Here is a 20532-nt window from a genome sequence, read left to right as displayed (position 1 = left end):
TGATTACTTTGAGAAAAAAACTAAAAACTGATTCGAAAACATTTTTGAAAATTACAGAGAGGATTCCGTAATACTCGGAAATGTTTTTAAGAATTACTGAAAGAGTATTCGAAAATACTCCAAAACATTTCTGAAAATTTCCTGAAACTCAGCTGCCCCATATACATGTATTCTGAATTTTTTCTGTTTTTTACTTTATTTTAGTACAGGAAGATTAATTTTAGTGAAGTTATTTTGAAAGTTTTTATGAAAGGTATTTTTTCCAGTGGGAAGAGTAAGAGCCAACAAAAATGAAAAAGTGGGGCTGATGCAGCTTGCTGTGGTTTTACCACACTGGATTAACTTAAACGAATTAAACAAATGTGTGCAGAAAATCTGTGTGAAACAGTCTGACCGTCATTAAATTACTCATAAACGTCTGACTTGTAGAAACGAGCTGATGTGTGCATCACATGACTTCCTTTTGCTCCAATTTAATGTCATTTTCCATTATTGGCAATTTTAATGTGATTCAATAGTTTACTCTCTAAATATCACCAAAGTGGCCAAATTGAAACCAGATTTTTAAAAAAAGAAAAATCGCCAAGTTGGCGACCAAAAGACTGGCGGTAATTCGCCAAGTGTCCACCAAATTGTAACATCACTTGAGTTCACATCGAAATTAACAATGATTTCCCCTCAAAAAGAGGCAAAAGAGCCCTTTATAAACAACCAAAAGCAACAAAAAGGGGAGGTGCACAACTAGACCCCATAGGAGTCTACACACCAAATTTCAACTTTCTAGAACATACCGTTCTTGAGTTATGCGACATACATACGTACATACAACCATCATGAGAAAACTCGTGTCGTAATTAACTCGGGAATCGTCGAAACGGATATTTCGCCTGTCTATACGTTCTTAGTCACTTATCTGTGGGAGGTCGAGTTGAAAAAAAAACTCAACATTCATTCGGGGGTGAGCAAAATGGAAATCAAGGTCGATTTTTGAGTGAAAACTTTTTTCGAGAATACAATACTTCCTCTTTTGTAAAAGATGTAAAAATAACTTATTGCAAAATTCTACAAATAGTATACAAAGTTTCTTATTGAATATCAAAAGAGCATCAAGTTTAGACACTCAAGTGTTTTGTAGCAGCAGCAACAAATATTGATATTACTTGTGTGGAACGTGAATTTAACAAGCAGTTCAATTTCTTTCAGACTCTGTGTTCCCCTTTAGACACTGATATGAGCTTGCCCCCCCCCCCCCCCCCCCATCAGACCAAAATATGGGATCAATACAAGAGTACAATCAAAATTTGAAACTGAAGCCAGTTGCGATAGTTGAAACCTGAAACTGGTTATTAAATTAAAATACAAGATTATTTCGGAAACAAAATTTAGTGTTGCTACACATAGCATTATTTTGAACATATTCTCATTAGAACGCCTTAATACAAATTGATTTGAAGCTATCTAGGATCTAAGTGAGGTTGTCATGTTACACCAGTCACTTGCCCATTATCAATAGGAGGATTACCATGATTTAGTGTTGATAGATTTCTGAATGTTAAGTTGTAACTTATGAAAAAGGTCACTTAATGTCCATCCTTGCTTGATATTTTGACTTTATCCCTGCTCATGCTGCACATACAGATCCACAAGTATATGCAGATAAAAGCTGAAGTAAAAACTTCAAAAACGGCGGTAATGTCGGAAAAGAATTACACATGACCTAAAAATTGAGTAAATTATAGTTATACATTTTAACTTAATTTCTCGAATACATTCAGGCTCCCTTTGAAATTCTTCTATGCACCCCAAGGAAGGAGTGTTCCCCGGTTGCTGAGAACTCCTGCATGAAAAGATACTCGACTTCAGAATGAAGACTCCTTTTCTTCTGGTTTTTCAATCAGAAGAGTCAGAGTAGTGTAGCGCAATACTGGCTTTCCTTCACTATTTCGGCTGTTGTATTTCATAAATCCTCGAAATAAGTCTTCCTTGAATTCTGCTCTCATTGATTCTGGAATGTGCTGTGTTAGAGCACATCTTGACATTGCAGCAACTGTTAAAGAACCAAGAAAAGAATCTTTTGGCATAAATTGTTAGCAAATAATTAGCTGTATGCATAGGGTAAAACATACATTTTCATTCAAAGATTATGTACAAATTTCATTGAATTTAATTTTCAGGCCAATACAATGGAATTTCTTGAGCTGTATTCTTTGCGTAAGCACATTCACATTATATTTGCCGCACACCAAAATAAGTTTTGCAAAATGCGTTTATGACATTTGCTGGAGAAGTCATTTTAAGTGTAGTGGATATGGACATCGTATTTACAAATAATTAATGATATAAAAACGTTTTAATATATCATGTTTTTAAAAGGAACTAAAAAGTATAAATTAATTTCTCTAAGCTTCATGTAGATGCTTAAGCTCTATACATTAGTCTACGGCATATATTAATTGCCATATTTATATTACTTTAAAATTTTGAGATACATTTTAATAAAACCATTGTTCAAAAAGGAATTTTCAATGGAAGGCTCACCTACATTTTAGCATTAAATTAGTTGGAAACAATTATAATTCATGTCCTAATTACCTTGGAACATAGGAACAAATTTTATCTGTTTCTGAAAAAACAGAGGTTTCTATAAATATTTAATTATTTGTGCGAGCATTTTTTCGTTCTGATATCAGACGATTTATGCAAAAATGTTGATTAAAATTGACATAACCTAATAATTAATAGTTAATTAATCTATTTGATTATAGAATTTTGCATTGTCATCGGGTCTGAGGTTACATACCTAATTTCAAAAGAATCTGATTACAGGAAATGGGTGAAAATTTACTTAAAAGATTCCACCCGAACTGATGTACACAAAGACCAACTTAATAAAAATATGGTAATAGGAAGACACAAAAAGAAGGGGGGGGAGAGTAAGAAAAGAAAAGGTTTCGAACGACCTAAAAACACGTTGCCGCAATTGCACCCCATCTCTTCATCGTGTTTGTGAACTATACACTGCAACAGTAACAATTAAACGAGTGAATGAAAAAGAAGCAGGATTTTTTAAACAGCATAAAATAGCTACGAATCAACCTTACGGCTGATTCGCAGCTTGCGGTGTTGTTTTAGACTTCACAGCATATAAATGTAGAATACACTTATTTATTTACCTTTACAATCTTCTTCGTTTGGATAAGTATGGATTCTCATTTCGTCTTCGCAAACTTTTACTTTGAATCCTATGTTTTCAAGCATTTTCTTGTAATGTGAAGCATCATATTTGGTAAAATGTGACTCGGGAATATGTTGTTCAACACCCTAGCATAAAAAAAAAATTAATGTATAACATCATCGTACCACATGAAAACTGACATAACGTGAAGTCTCTAAAGTACAGAGTGGTGTGAAAGTGGACGCCCCCCCCCCCCTCCAGTGGCGTAAACACGTGCCGCACGACCCCGCGGCCCGGAATCAGAAGGGGCCTGCAAACTTTTGAGCTCCATTTTCATTCAATTTTATTACATTTTTTCGTAAATCACACTTAGTTTGAGAAACTTATTTGTTTCTTGAGTACCAAAACTTTGCACTTCTTTCCAATGTAAGTAGTATCGGGGGCCTCAGGCGGAACACTTTTTTTTGGGGCGTCCTTGTTGTCAAACATCACAATTTTTACCATTTGCTTATGCAGTTTTAGCCATTTGGGGGGCCTCAAATAGTAGGAGACCTTAGCCACGGTCCATCAGTTGGCTTATTCGGTAATAACACCCTGCGTATAGAGAGGCCATCAACCTCCATGCACAAAAACCAAAACTTGACCCGCCCCAACTTCCATACACGAAAACCAAACCTTAGCCCGGGGGAAAAAGTATCATAATGAACCCCCCCCCCCCTCTCCAGGTCACCTGCCCGGAGAGAAGGAAAAATATGAATTCTAACTGCACCTGTGTCCGGAAAAGGAAAGCCAAGAGACGTTTTTGGGTAAGATCTGGATTGGGACTCTGTCAGCATTATGCCCCAGCCTCCTGCACGTCACATGTTAAGAAAATTCTCACAACTATCAGAGATATTTATGCTTGCAGAAGTTTGTCAATTTTAAAATAGGGCCCGCTTAACGAGTGAAAGGGGCCCAAACCAGACCCGTCATCTGGGCAATCAAGGAATTAGGATAATATGCTGTTATGCATTTTTGCTTGTATTTTGATGTTTTTCTCCAATAAATCGCATTAAATCCATACCCTCCCCCACCACCCGGAAAACTTTAAAATGACACGGGCCCGACTCAAACTTAGTGAATTTCAACAATTAATAGTTATTGCTAAAATTTCATTTAAAAAATGAACGCTGCTATAAGTTGGATTAATGTCAGTTAACAAATTATTTAGCTGCCAGCGTAGAGCCGATAAGGAGAACAGGGCTATTCTAAGTTTTTAAAGCAAGGAGCTGAAAATTAGTTTTTGAAGCAAAAAAAAAAAGTTGTGGCTACCTTCGGGGGCCCTCCTTAATTCTGATTCTTGGCGGCCCTGATAGAGTTGATTGTCGATAAAAATTGATCGTGTAAAACAGAAGTACATTAAAATACAAATGAAATGATATCTTGCCGGGCCGTAACCAGAAAATAATTTCGGGGAGGGTTTAAAAACTTGCATGCGGAGCTTTGCGCTATATGCTAATGTTCAAGTCGTCATGTTATCTATTATGAAAGCGTCTGAGTTTTGGAATAATATTTTTTGGAAATTTAAAGAAAAAAAAAACGAATACTTAAATGTAAAAATGAACAAACTTTATCAAAGCTTGTTTTAAATATTTTGACTGGATTTCACAAGTTTTCTTTCTCTCCTCCCCCCCCCCTTTTTTTTTTTTTTTTTTTTTTTTGAAGTATATCAAGGGCTCCGAAATATAGCAGTAGTAAAAGCTTGCTTTTACATTCCTTTCCTATTTCAATTATGTTGAGGTAAAAAACTCATAAGGAAGGGATAGTTTGCGAAAGCCGCTCCAAAGAACAAAGTTCAATGTGTCAAAACTTCGCGTGGACAAAACTTCTCGCGGTCAAAATTTCGCGTGGACAAAACTTCGCGCGGTCAACTTCGCTGATTCATAACTTCGTGACTTCGCCTATCCAGAACTTCGCGTGTGTAGAACTTCGCGCATTCATAACAATGAACTTCAATAAACATATCATATAAACTTAGCTAAAAAGTAAAAATGTATCTTTTTTGTGTGTGGGGGAGGGGGGTATTATCGTTTCCTGATTTCCAGGAACGTATTAGACACACTCTATATAAAGAACTTAATTGTTTATAATAAATTACTTGATTGCGAGTTAATTGTGTTAATCTTAAATGAATTTAAGTATAGCAAGTTATTGAAGTAATAAATTGATACAGATTTGAAGTTTAAATAAAGATTAATTTATCACTTTTTCGAAAACGAGGAACTGGTTTTATAATACAGTGAAACCTCTCAGGAGCGACCACTCTCCGTTCCTGAAAAAAGTGATCGTTAATGGAGGTTGGTCGCTCTTAGAGGTCATTAGGTCATTTTTTAACATGCAAAGGTAATATAGCACCTATGGAAATTATTCATATTCTTCCTGCAGGGTAATAAAAAGCAATAGAATAAGAACGTTTAAACCAAGAAACTTCTTTTTTTTTTTTTTTTGAAATTTTTAATGTAAAATATAATTTTTACATGATTTTTACAGTTAAACACTATTTAGTAGCGTTAAAATATGTAAAGAAATTTGCCTGCTTCAGGCTTTTAGTTTCGTCTGAAACAACTTTAGATTCTAACTTAGCTTTTAGCTGTAAAAATAAGTTATTAATGTCCTCATCATTAGTGCAATCTGAGTGCAACATAAGATTATCTATCTCTGTTAGAGTTTGTTGAGCTGACGGTCTTGGTCGTACAGCATCCGTCAACCCCGCGTTTTCATCACCTTCATTAAATGTATAACATCAATACGTTTCTCGAGCGTGAGATCAACTCGCTTTTTCGACATTTTTACTGCGATGTTGATCAAATGCAGATCCAATGCAACACTGAAACCAATACTTTAGCTATTCGAATGAGCTGTAGATTTTGTTCACTCTAATGACCTAGGATTGGACCGTTCCAACACCCCTCTCCCGTAGTAACCAAGAAATTCCAAGAAGCAATCCTTTAGAGAACTTCTATTCTTATCCACCCTTACTCAATGTAACAATTTAATGTTCTATAGCTAACTAACTGAAAAATTTTTGATGATTGAAAATTTTGCATTTCATTTTAATTCTTTTCATCCTTTATTCCTAGTCCTATTTCAAAGCTAGTTTTTCAAAACTTTTTCAAATACATAGAGTAAATAGGAAAATAGTTGGGACTTTTACCACTGGTCATTATAATGGAATGATTTTTAAAATGTGTGATCGTTATAACGAGCGTCGACTGTAAATGTAATTTAAAGATTTTTTTCAATTAAAACTAAAATAATTTATTTTTAAGAAGTTTTATTTGGATGCGAAAAGTAATGCACGTATATAGTTTTGTTTGTGCAAAGTTTTGTACGCACGAAATTTTGACTGAGCGAAGTTTTGTCGACGCAAAGCTTTGTCCACGCGAAGTTTTGTCTAAGTGAAGTTTTGTCCTCGCGAAGTTTTGACCGCGCGAAGTTTTGTCCATGCGAAGTTTTGGCCGCAAAGTATTGTCCGGCGAAGTTTTGACTCATTAACGTTTAGCCGTAAGTTATTATCTTTCAAATATTTCGAATGCTTGAGCAACTTATATCCCTGGACTCAGAATGGGCAGTAAATTACCAGAAGTTAAGGTAAAGGGATCGACGAGCGAAGAGAGTTTTCTGTGTTATTTTTTTGTGGTGTCACAATGCACCAAACGTCACAGCAGAATACTTTTACCAGGACCGGTCCTGACATTTTATTCCCTTCGAAAATAATAGGAAAATTTTTTCTTCTTCTTTTCTTGTTCTAAAGTAAGTCGGACGGCGAGTTTTTTCTCCGAAAAGCTCCCCTGGGATGCGGCACCGCCTCTTTCGTCTTTTCCTTTTTAACAGACTTCAAAATAGGAGGTTATGATTTCGTCTTGCGACTTTTTATGTATGTTTTCGTATTACTCCAAGAACACTAAACCGATTTGAAAAATTCTTATTTTGTTTGGAAGGGTATACTTTCCAGATGGTCCCATGTTAATTTTGTCTAGATCTGATGAGCTGTCCCGGAGAAATCTAATAAACTTTAAATTTCATACGTTGTGGTTACGTAGACCAGCTTTTGTCAGCTTCGCGCACATCACAGGTCACGTGGTTTTGGCTTGAATGTTGCATTTTTTTTCAACAGAGGAATCTTGTCTTGAACAATATTTAATTCTCTCGCATCGGGATGTTTGATTTTCACGGAGCTGCCTGCTAAGGAGGATGGAGTGTACCACATACTCTGCCCTACGTACTTATTTTATATTTACACCACTAAAAAGCAAAAAAATAGATTATTTTCAAATAAAAAAAGAACCGACTTCAAAAAAAAAAGAGGAACTAAAACGTAAAAAATAATTGGTCATACTTACATACGATTTCCTACTCAAACGTATAACTCAAATTTATTTTACAATTCCAGTACAAAAATCAACTAATCACCCAATTATAAAATAAACACCGATTTTAATTACTATACGATGAATTATTTTAAAACCTAAGTAATCATATACAATCTCTTAATTTTTAATAACAACCGTTTGAAATCGGGGCCTCCTATAAACTACTACCTAGCGTAACTGACAACTCACCAAATCCCGAGTTAAACACTAATTTAACAAAACGCGCAAGTCTTTAAAACTAAACCTACTCGGTTACGTGCTTGTTGCTTGAAGCGCCCTTATAATGACATGGATTTTCTAATTCCGTATTACTATATGGTCTTGTTAGATACTGTTACTGCTGTCAAATCGGTGACACTACGAGGGCGACGCCCACAAACTCCGTTTAAAAATGACCGAAAATGAATTTTTTTCTATATTCAAGGCCAATTTTCTCAAAGCGCCTTCATGATGACACCAACATTTTTAGATCATTTTCTAGTCACACTTACATCAAAAATCTGTATCAAAATCGGTGTTCACTATAAGGGCGCCAGAAGATATTGGAACTTTTATTCGATAAATTTCACAAAAACACAAATATTTAAAATCTAACTATAACTGTCGCCCTCATAGCAGAGATCTGATACTAAATTAGGTTGATAACCAACATGTTTGTCTAACATTTGCACAAAAAAAAATCGGTGTCACTCCTATTATTTTTGGAAATACAATCGTTCGAAGTTAGTACGTTATGGCGTTTTTTTTATACTTATTTATTTAATCTTTTCACCCCCGGATAGTTTTTTTGAACATATTTATTTTGAATTTATTACAAAAAAAGTGCATCTTTTAATATAAACAGCTTTGGGCAGTAAGAGCGTCTTTTTCTTGAATAGAAAATGCCCGTTTTAATATAGGTACAGGCGGATATATTGTGCATAATATGTCTAGATTATCATACCAATACTCATCTTGTTTTTTCGGCCAGACAAATCTATTTATTCCAATTGTTCTTGACATACATTTGACCTCAACTTGCAAATGGATTTTATACGAAAGATGTATAGAGAGAAGCTCTTACAAACATCTTATATAAATGCTTCAAATTTTCAACTAATAAATACCCCTGCATTGCCACAAGTTCAATTAAATGAAACTGGATGGGCCATATCTTTACGAGCTCAGTTCAAGTTCACTTCAAAGCAGAATTAGTATTTATAAGAACAATTTACGATTGGTGAAAATGCTGGGAAAAAACAACATCCCTGTCAAGTTGCACACTTAATGAGAAATGCAGTTCGTAACGGGGGAAAAACTGTTCGTTGCTTCAGAGTATTGTACTATGAACCAAATCCTATCTCTTTTTTTTCGATGGAAGGAACAAAAAAACGAATGCATTCTCAATACATCAAATGAAAATATTAAAGAAAGAGAACATTCAGAATCTGAAACTGAATTTGAGGATAACGTAAACCAAAACGAAGATAACATTAAGAATCAAATCACCCAATTTCAGAAAGAAGGTCATCTCTTATTGAAAACTGCTAATTTTGTAGCACTAAAGCATGGGAAACATGGTATCCCAGAAAAATAGTAGAAGTTGACCACTTGCAAGTTTAGGTCAAATGCATGTCAAGAACAATTGGAATAAATTTGTTTGGCCGGAAAAACAAGACGAGTATTGGTATAATAGTCTAGACATGTTATGCACAATAGATCCACCTGGTACCTATATCAAAACGGGCATTTTCTATTCAAGAAAAAGACTCTCTTGCTGCCCAAAGCTGTTTATGTTATAAGGTACACTTCTTTGTATTAAATTAAAAATAAATATGTTCAAAAAAAAATCTGGGTGTGAAAATATTAAATAAATAAATATAAAAAAAACGCCATAACGTACTAACTTGGAACGATTATATTTCCAAAAATAATAGGAGTGACACCGATTTATTTTGTGCAAATGTTAGACAAACATGTTGGTTATCAACCTAATGTAGTATCAGATATCTGCTATGAGGGCGACAGTTGTAATTAGATTCTAAATATTTGTGTTTTTGTTAAATTTATCGAATAAAAGTTCCAATATCTTCTGGCGCCCTTATAGTGACACCGATTTTGATACATATTTTTGATGTATGTAAATGTGGCTAGAAAATGATCTAAAAATGTTGATGTCATCATGAAGGCGCTTTGAGAAAATTGGCCTTGAATATAGAAAAAAAATTATTTTCGGTCATTTTTAAACAGAATTGTGGGCGTCGCCCTCGTATTGTCACCGATTTAACAGCTGTAACAGTATCTAACAAGACCATATGGTAATATGGAATCAAAAAATCCATGTCATTATAAGGAGGCTTCAAGCAACAAGCACATTAAAATCTGCAAATGTGAAAAACCAGCAAAAATGTGCCACGCCCCCTAAACAAAAAAAAAATTTTTCTCAAAAACGGTGAGTCAGACAAAGCTCAAATTTCGGATTTACATTACATTCATGATAAGGAACAACATATGTGAAAATAAAAAAAATTAAAAATGTCAATAATCACAAATGCTTTAAACTGCCTGATTCTTACAGACAATGGCTCTTAAGCAACTGATTTCGGCTCCCACCCCAAGATAAATTATATTTACCGCATTTTAGATGAATGGACAACACGCAAAAATTCTTTCCTTTGTTAGGAACCTTGAATGCATCAAAAGTGACCGGTAAGTACCTATTCTCATTTAGAATATCATTCAAGATATTCTAAATTCTGTATCGTGCGTGTAAGCAAAATAACTGATAATTTTAAAAGAGTTTGAAACGATATTCGTACATTAACTGTGCTGTAGGTTTTTTCTTTTTCAAAAAATCGTCCCAGAACAACTCTCTGTAAAATCGTAAGTAGTTTTTTAAAATTATTTTGCTCATTTGTTTGTTGAAAATTTTCTAAACATAAAACGTGATATCAACGGTAGATGTATGCACATGCTAACTTAAGAAGATATGAGACTATGTTCTATTATATTTTGTAAAAGTAATGAATACTACAAAAGTTACATTTAAAGGAATAAACAAACTAGTATAGAAAAGTAAATTTGCAATAAAAAAAAAGTCTGCGAATAAATAAGTAAGAAAACAAATATAAAGAAATTGATAAAATGATAATATAAAACATAAAATAAATCAAGGCTATGAAAATTGATTGTTTTTGTTTTTCATCTTTTATTACAATTTTCTTCCTTTTATAATTAGTAAATTCCATTGCTATTGGGGTAACACCAAACAAAGTGGAAAAAATACCCCACGTATTGTCCGTTTTTCAGGAGAAGGCACTTCGCCACGCCTCCTCGAACGTAGAGTTCCATTTTACGCGGGGGTGATCGGTGAGCAATCCACGTGCTTCTAAAGGAGACAAAACAAGACATCCTTAACTTGGGCGTGCATTTTAATGTGCAAAAAAGTCTTAGACTTTTACATCACTTGCTTCATTGTCTGTTGTCATTTTAGTTATTCTTACATTTCAAGAACTGCTGCTTTTACAACAAAATGCTATGATCCGAATATAATTTCTGTTGAAAACAGCGAAATAGAATCATCGGATACCACGTGACGATGGAGGAGTCAAGTGCCTTCTCGAAGAAAATGGACAATACCAATTCATGAAATACTACCGCCAGCTCAGTCAACTCTAGCCGAGGACTGCAGTTTCGTGCTTATTAGCACTATCAGCCCGGCATAGAAAGTGACTGAGCTGGAGGTGGAAAACCTCTTAAGAAAGCCAAGAGTGCCAAACAAACTGGTAGCTAATACAGAATTAGCAGTGACCAGAAGAGTGACCGAAGCAATGGTTCGGTTCAACTCAAAGATTGAAGGCAGGGCATGGTATTCAGCGCCCTATAGGGGGCCAAGGACAACCAGACTGACCAGACGAGTGCTTCGGTCACTCGTCTGGTCAGTGCTAACTCTATATTAGCTACCAGCTTGTTTGGCACTCTTGGCTTCTTTAAGAGGTTTTCCAACTCCATAGCTCAGTCACTACCTATGCCGGGCTGATGAGTGCTAATAAGCACAAAACTGCAGTCCTCGGCTGGAATTGACTGAGCTGGCGGTGTATTTCATGTATTTCTGCGTTCTGCCTTCGCCCTGGCTATAGGGCGGTAACTAACTGAAAGTACCAGTTCAGTCTAGAACGTTAAGCATATTTTTACAGGTGTTACAGACGCGTGTATTTCAAACACATTAAAATATTAGGGTCAAAGTGTCGATATCGAAAATTTCATCATGAAAAACATATTGTTTTCTATTTAAGAAATCTGGGGGAAACAGACCTGTCATTTCGAAGCGGATGCAATATTCATTACATTTCATGAGGTAAAAACAAAAGATTACATTAACAACTGCACAATTATTGTGTCTAAAATCGGGGTAGGAGTGTCCACTCTGATCTACTACATAACTGACATAGGGAGAAGATTTCTTGCAATTTTTCTTTTTTTCAAAATAAATAAAAGAAGATAAGGATGTAGTCAAGAAGGTGGGAATCAAGGGATAATAAAACTAAACAAGTTTCTTTTATTTCCACAAAGACAGCCTAGAATAGGGTTTTGAAACTTCAATTTCGTAAACATTCTGCGAGAAAGTCCGCAAATCTCCTTCTCCCTAATATATCCAAAGACCGCTTAAAATTGCTTTTTTGGAACTTCGATTTCGAAAAAATTCCGGGGCTCATTAACAACGAAAGTAGTCTAACAAATGCGTTTTTAGTTTTAGTTTAATTTCGCAAATTTTTCGGGAAGATTCCCCAAATGTTTCCCACATATTATGATCCAAGAACGTTTAAAACTGCGTTTTTGAAATAATTTCATAAAATTTCTGGCGTAGAGTCTCCAAAAATGTCTCTTCTTATCATTTTTAAATATGGCTTACGATTGCTTTTGCAGGACATAAATTTAGAAGAATTTACGGAGGAGAGTCCCTTCGTCAACACAATATCATCGAACATCGCCTTAAATTTGCGGTTTTAAAACTTTGATTTAGAAGAAATGTCGGGAGAACACCAGGTCCTCATTCCTTCTCGTCAAGTCATCAAAGGTGTTCTACAATTGTGTTTTCAAAAGTTCCATTTCAGGAAATTTCGGGGGGAGAGACCCTGAACCCCCATTCCTTTAAAATTACTGAAAAGCATCTAAAATTGCGCTATGGAAACTAAAATATCAAAAAATTTCCGAATGTCTCATCTTTGACCCCCTTTTCCTTGCACAACATAAAAAGGCATTTGTTGAACACTTTCGCTAAAGATAGGGTATGACGATATGGCTCGGAAATTTTCGATATTAAAGTTCCAAAAAAACAATTTAAAGATGCTTTATTCACATTTTTTACACTTCAATTGCGAAAAATTTACAAAGAATGTCCCCAAAATGTTTTCTTTTCGTATTATCATTAAAGTTCGCCTAAAATTGCGTTTTTGGAACTTGAATTTCGAAAAACTTCTGGACAGAGCCTCGTAGCGCCTGCATCCTAGGAATGGACTTTTACGCATGTGTCATTTGATTGGATGGCGAGAACACGTGACTTCGTGACGCTAGCTGTTGTTTGTTGTCGCATGAAGCAGCTCAACAATATGGAAGATAGATGTCTCCGAAAATGAAATGCGGCTGGTGATATGCGGCATACTGCTATTCGGCAGACAAATCGAATACTCGATTCGGCCGAATACTTTAATATTCGGCAAACCGAATGGTAAACAAATTTAAATGTTCCGTAATTTGTAAACTACTTCTGGCATACTATTTAAAACATTGAATGAAAGTTGCAATATACAGGTACTACCGCAGTTCAAATTGTTAGTTACTAATTTTATCACATTTAAAGTAATTTTAAAGTTTGAGAAAACACTCAGATGTTAAATTTTAATCTTGTTGCTTTTTAATATTTCTTTAATCTTATGACACATTTATAGCTAACTATTTTCCTCGTTTAAATATAACATAGTAATATGAAAGAAAACCACCGATTGTGTGTTACATCATATGGAACATTATTGTATAAAAACAACAAATTTAAATTTGTTACTGTAATAGAAATTCAATGATCATCCTTATATATTATTTCTGTAGCCTGTTTTTGGTTTCTACGCCAGATTTTCCTCAATTCTTGATCGATTTCTTTGATTTACGCCTTATTTTAAAGCTTATGGTGCTGGCTACTGACGAAAAATAGACCCACGGTCTAAAAATTGTTTTTTTCAGCCGAAAAACCTGTTTTAAAGAACCAGAATGAAGTTTTCGGTTAAACTTAAAACTTTAATTTGCGCTACGAACGACAGAGCTGAATAGCTTGATCGGCAGAGCGTTCTCTTCGTAACCAGGAGAATGCGTGTTCGGGCCCACGTCCGGACAATCTACAACAAAAAATTAGAGAAATATCGCGCATTACATGAACACTTAATTAGGTGAATAACAACTATGAAGGAATAGAATAAATGAGAAGGAAACGCTCCTTGCTGATATAAAAACTTGAAGTGACTTTGTGCTAAATTACTTCTGAATTGTACGTTTTTTCTTTCTTTTTAAGCTTTGGCTCTGGTAAGAAAATTAAAGCATAATGTAAGCGAAAATATAAGTAACAGGTTTAAGATTTCAGACTACAATAGAATTGTTTTTTGTTCAGAAAAAAAAATAATAAATCGTATATTGAAATATATATTCTTCTAATGAGTTTTTGACTTTTTGTACAAATAAAAAAATTACTACCTCAATTTGAAGGGTAAAATATATATTATTTCTTCTTTTTGCAAAAAAAAAAAAACAATTCCTTTATCACATTTTTATTACATTCGAAAAGTTACACTTAAAAAAGAGCATAGTTCAATTTATTTTGTATTTTAACCGTGCTGTTAACTGATGAACACGTGCTGCCATCTAAGTCATAACGGTTCAATCAGCCTGCGGTAACAAATTGTAAAAAATTTCAAGAATAAAAAAATGTTTCTTCAATATCTTATCTTATATATTATTCCCTTCTCATTTTAAAACTTATCAGGCTGGCTAATGAAGAAAAATAGACTTACGGTCGAAAAATCAAGTTTTTGAAAACGCCCCTTGCTGTTTCAAAACCTCGATGCAGCCTGTAGTTCTTATACATTTTTTAAAAGCAAAGTTCTAATGCAGTTTTCCATTTTTTACGTCTCTTTCGGCAAAAAAAAAAGCCTGTGTGTGTGTGTGTGTGTGTGTTTATATTTTAATAAAGCTTAAAAGCACTGGACTTAGTTGTTCGGTTAAATTGATAAGTTTTTTTCGGTAGAGCGTTCGGCTATAAACTATCTGAACTTCGGGCAAGTTTGGGCTGTCCGATATATCAAATTTATATTAGGATTACGCATTACATGTACTCATAACATACAAACGTAATAAAATAAATGCAGTAGGAATGCTACTTGGTGTTTCGACTCCTTTATGCAGGCTACAGTTATCATTCGGATAAGTTGACTGTTAATCGAAGGGTGTTCTTCCTTTTTTTTAAGCTTTGACTACATCCAGACCACTCAGCATAATGCAAGCATAAAAAAGTATTAGATTTACCTAAAGGAAATCCTTTTTGTGCAGAAAAACATTTTCATTGTATGCTGAAATGTAGATGTTTCTAATAGCAGTGTTCGACATTTTGTACAAATGAAAAAATACTACGCCAAATTAAAACTACGAGTTTCACATAGTAAACCGATATAAAGCATTAAAATTATTATCAACTTTATTAGCAAGAAATCATCTTCTTCTCCTCTGCTTTCTGCTGAAAAAAAAAATATTTTGTCTACGTTCGAAAAATTACACTTAAAAAACGGACTCAGTTCAACTGGTTTTGGTTTTGAATTTTAAGTGTTCAATTAAAAGAAAAACATGTGCGGGCATTTAAGCCGTAACGGTTAAAGCAACCTTCTATGTGAAATAGTTCAATATTCAAAGATAAAAACACTTATTTTCAATCTAATTTATTACTTCTCTAGAATATTCGTTTCAATTGCTACGTGAGATTTTTGTCATTCTTTGATCAAATTTCTTGCTTTGCGAATAATTTTAAATCTTATCATGCTGGTTAATGACAAAACATAGAAGCATGATTTTATTATTATTATTATTTTTTTTTTTTGGCAAAAAGCTTTTTTGCTGTTTTTTACTACACATTCCTTCAATGAATAGCTTTCGAAGGGGAAGGCGCAATTGCTAGGTTTGTGGGGGTGTCGGGCTGTTAATTAGAATGGCGCGCCAATTCGAATCCGTGCTAATAAATATCTCTTTAATGTTTCTTTTTTTCCCGTCAGATGCTCACATGGGCAGGACTGTATTTGCCACAACCTGTTTTTTTACATGCACAATTATTGCTTTTTCACGAGTTACTACTCAGCCACACTTTTAATGATATTTATGTTTGAATTGAAAATATGTACGACCAAAAGGTGAGCGATGATCATATTATCACAACGTTGTATGTAACGAGATTTTGTTACTGATGTCTTTAAATTGCATGCCTTCTCTTCTGCGCTTACTTTTTTTTTCAGTTCTTCTTCATAATGTTCTTCCTTTGAAATTCTTAAAGGGCGAAATACCTTATGAAACGATTCGAAGCACAGTGCGGAGTTCCGCACGGGTCGACTAGTGTAGACTAAAAGTGAAAAATAAAAATATTTTACAATGTTTCAATTTTATTCCTCTATTTTAATGATGATACAATTATTTATCAGTTACTGAAGCGATTAATGTCCCAGGAAATCACATGAAAAATATTGTAATTTTTTATGATATCTTAAGCAACTTAGGTTTATATTATTTGTATGTAAGGTAAATGTATTAAGATTATTTATTTAAAACATAATATGTTGCCATGATTATCAGTCATCAAATCATACATCAGGAACAGGAAAGAAAGTTAGTATCCACTTATGCCAGAATTTCAGATATAAACCAAATTAGCCACTTACAGTAATAATTAGTGTTGCTTCTAAACGGTTTATTTTAAATTTAATGTTGATAATTTTCCGATGCTAAAAATGGAAATGCATATACATTTGCCGTAAACAGATTAATGTTTTCTGTTTTACATTTGTGTAAAATTCAAATATTTTTTAAACAAATATTCAATATCTAGCTGAATATTCGGTCTGAACTTTTCCTGAATATTCGGTGCAATTGATATGTTACATGAATTTTTATAATGTACGCGATTGAAAAAAGACTTGTAGTTTATAAATAAAATAGAATTCTGGGTACTTATACTGTATACAGTGTGCTTATAAAAAATCCACGATACAGCTTAGAATCAACAAATTGTTGGATTCTTGAAAAGGTGGTCAGGGGAGAATTTTTTGACTTTTTTGGTTCTATTTTGTAGCTTTTGACTGTTTGGTCACTTGTGGGGAAGGGGGGAGGAAACATGACACTCCTCTGTATTCACACTTGGTGATACAGCTACAGGAAGGTATAGCATTTAGTACAGAACTTTTGGTTTTGAAAATTGAACCTTTAAATTTAAACTGATTCCATCTCTAACATTTATAGAAAAACTCGGCTACCCTTAAGTATGTACTCCATCATATAAAATAAAATCCTATGGATTTTAGGTTAGTAAAATTAAGAGAGTGTGTGTACATATGTGTATAGATGAATGTCACTCATGTAAAAGAAATCACTCGCATATAAAAGAAATAACTAGCTATAGGCTCAAGGCCTATTTATGTGTGAATTTGTCAATATTACTATTGCAATATTACTATTTTGACCAAATCACTCTACTTTATTTTCCATCTTCTGATGAACTCGTAATTGAAAATATACTATACATTTATTTTTTTAATATATCCATCATGGAGCGAGTTTTGATAAATATGTTTAAAAAAGCTTTTAAGTCGTGAATTAACTCAGCATAATTAAATTTCATTGTAGTTGCATTAAGGAATTCTTTTATCAACATGAGTGACATTTTCTTCATCCACTCATAGTTACAATGCTCTAGCAGTTTGCTTGAGATGAACTTGGTTTATCAATACAAATAAAAAGGAACACTTATTTGAGTTGTTGTGTTGTTTTACTAAAAAAAAATTCATATCTGAGAATTATACAGCAGTATTATATCTGAGCAAACTACATTTGTAAGAAACATGCAACTTATCTACAGCTCTGCTATAAGATCCGGAGACTGTCGCTTTGTCCTTGTAATGGGCTCATCAGTCTGGAAAAGTGAATAACCAAGCTGGAGACAGTCGCCAACACATTAAAGCTGCAAGGACCAACAAACTGGTAGCAAAAATAGATTTAGCTCATCAGCATGAGTTTTCAGCAGTAGTTCGATTCAACTAATTACGAAGCAGTAAGTTACCGCTCTTATGGCAGAGCTAGGACAGAACTACATGCAACATATCAACAACCTGGTTAGTTTGTTGGCACTCTCGGTTCCAATGAGAACAACATCTGCCTCCTGCTCCGTTATTAACTATTCTAGATTGGTCAGTCCATGCAAAAACCACCCTTCTATAGCCAAGGGAATTTATCCCCAAATGCCTGCTCTTGTCCACCGGTTGTTACTATACACAAGGATGCCCACCCCTCTCCCCAAAAGACACCTGTTAAACAGGCAGGTTCTATAAGTATTGCCCCCCCCCCTCAAAAAAGCAGCAGGGCTCCTAGCAGCCCACTGGATTGTCCTCTCCCCCCTGCAATTTTTTTTTTATAGGATGGAGTATTGTTAGATTTTTACTGCTTTAATATTTCTACCTATATTTTGAATTCATCAGATTAAATCTTAAAAATTTATTATTTATTATTTCTAGTAAGTTATTTCTATTAAGTAAGATTTGATTTGTTCATACATGTTGAGTTTCTATATTTTTTCTCAACTTTTTTTCTAAAACATAACAAAATATTTTCAACTTTTAAAATTTGAGTATAAGTTCCTTTATTCATTCATTTTTTTTTTTTTTTTTTGAAATTCGGTTTCTTGAGCCTTGCATCCGAGTTAAATGGCTTTTTAAATATCTCTTCTCATAAAATCCAACACCACAAATAGAACAGGTAAATTCCATGTTCATTTCGAGCAGAGCAACACCTATGAAGAACAATATTTAACGTTCAGAACGAAAGCGCGAAAATATCATTCAGAACAACGGCGGGAATTGCGTCACCAAGTCATGTGGTTTCAATATCCAATCAAATGAGACATGAGTAGAAGTCCCCGCGCCACGAAGTCACGTGTACGCGCCATCCAATCGTATGAGACATGAGTAAGAGTCCCTTCCTAGGATGCACCCTCCCCTCCCCTCTTTCCTTAATATTAACGAAGATTGTCTAACATTATGTTTTTGGAACTTTAATATCGAGAGATTTTTGGAAGAGTCTCTGACTCTTTCCCCAACGGTTGCTCACAATCACATGTGTTAGTTTTTTTAAATTCGAATAATTTACGGGTAGGGCCTCCGAACCTTACATCCTCCTAACGTCACTGAAGATGGTTTAAAATCGGTATTTTGGAAATTAAAAAAACTCCGGTTCAGAGTTCCAAATCTCATTCATTCATCTAGCGTCATCAAAAGTGACCTGTTACATTTTTAGAAGTTCAATTTCGCAAAATTTCTAGGGATATCACCCCCCCCCCCCCCCCAAACCCGGTGTTTAACATCTTCGAAGATCTTTTGAAACTGCGTTTTTCGAACTTCAATACCGAAAAATTGCAGTAAGAGAATCACTGACCCCTTCCCATTGCGTTGCAAAAAAAAAAAAAAAGGCTTACAATCGCATATTGTTTGAAACAATACATATTTTGTAGTAAGTTACCGTCCTAAAGCAATAATGTAACAATACATATTGTTTAAAAAAATTGTGGGGCTGAAAAACTCAAAAATGTTAATAAAAATGTATATTAATACGATTTTTAGTGTGGGGGGGGGGGAGAAAATTTGAAGTTACGCTACTGCCCCTCCCCCCTTTATTTTCAACATTATGTTAGTTATGGTTGAATGTTTGTTATATAGAATTACTTTGAAGTCTTAAGAGTCAGAAACATCGGTACAACACCATCCATCTTGCAACACAGCTGAATTCTGAGCCATGTTCTTGTAGATGTTTTGTGAAGTTCAGTGGCGCAATCAGGGGGCAGGTTTTGGGTTCAAAACCCCCTCGCAAAACTCTTGGTTTTAACACATATTGTCAATCCTAATAAGGTAGTTTAAATGCATGTAAGGGCAGTGGTTAGAAGTAGCGCGCTACAAGTAGCGACGCTACTGTAGTAGCTACATTTTTTAGTAATTTGTAGTGTAGCGCATTACATTTTGAAAAAAGTAGAGTAGCGAGTAGTTCGATACAAAAAAAAGGTAGTTTGTAGCGATTTCAAAAAACTACTTTTAAATAAAGTTAAAAAAAAAAAAAAACCGAGTTTTCAAACGAATTTGACTAGTCTTACGCGAGTAAAACTTGCACTAATCAGATTCGTAAGACTCTGAAAAATACGAGCTGACCTCAGACATGTTATTTTGACGCCATACGTTCTATCTGTTTGACGCCATTAGTTTGTTTGGCACCGAAACATTCACATTTCTCCAATATTCGTCTTGAATAGAGCATGACTTAGAAATAAAAGTATAAGCGATAACTGCCAATTTAGTACCGCATTTGTCTTTTCTGGCAGCAAAGAATGCCCCGTGTATGAATATTTTAGATGTCAAAGAGATTATTGTGCCAATATCCACCTAATATGGACGCTACTGCAAATGTTATAGAAGAGAATGATATTGAACTGCCCTGGCCGGCTAAAAAATAAATATTATAGTGTTATAGGAAAAATTTGTATTTCATGTAAACTTTGCCCGTTAAGCAAAAAGCTTTCGGTGTCAATGCCGCACATGCAGTGGAATCTCAATTTACAGATGCATACCAAAACTCCTCGCGTAGATTAATATTTCGCGTTGTGGAAAAGGGCATCTAAACGATTTTTTT

At 34.5% G+C, this 20532-nt stretch overlaps 1 protein-coding gene across 2 annotated transcripts in view; it reads right to left on the bottom strand.

Annotated features, from left to right (window-relative positions):
• Positions 1-1490: 1490 nt before the first annotated feature.
• The window catches only part of LOC129217353 (juvenile hormone acid O-methyltransferase-like), a 28027-nt gene continuing 8985 nt past the window's right edge, over positions 1491-20532 (bottom strand). For both annotated transcript variants that reach the window (XM_054851638.1, XM_054851639.1), the window contains exons 4-5: positions 3174-3321; positions 1491-2047 (exon numbers count right to left, since the gene is read on the bottom strand). In XM_054851638.1, the coding sequence (XP_054707613.1) occupies positions 1860-2047; positions 3174-3321 (336 nt within the window). In that variant the 3' untranslated portion in view covers positions 1491-1859. The remainder of the gene's footprint in view (positions 2048-3173; positions 3322-20532) is intronic.

This window comes from Uloborus diversus, chromosome 2 (assembly GCF_026930045.1).
Source record: "Uloborus diversus isolate 005 chromosome 2, Udiv.v.3.1, whole genome shotgun sequence".
Taxonomy (NCBI): domain Eukaryota; kingdom Metazoa; phylum Arthropoda; class Arachnida; order Araneae; family Uloboridae; genus Uloborus; species Uloborus diversus.
The sequence above is the reverse complement of the archived record's forward strand: the minus strand, read 5'-3'. Positions and strand labels throughout refer to the sequence as shown.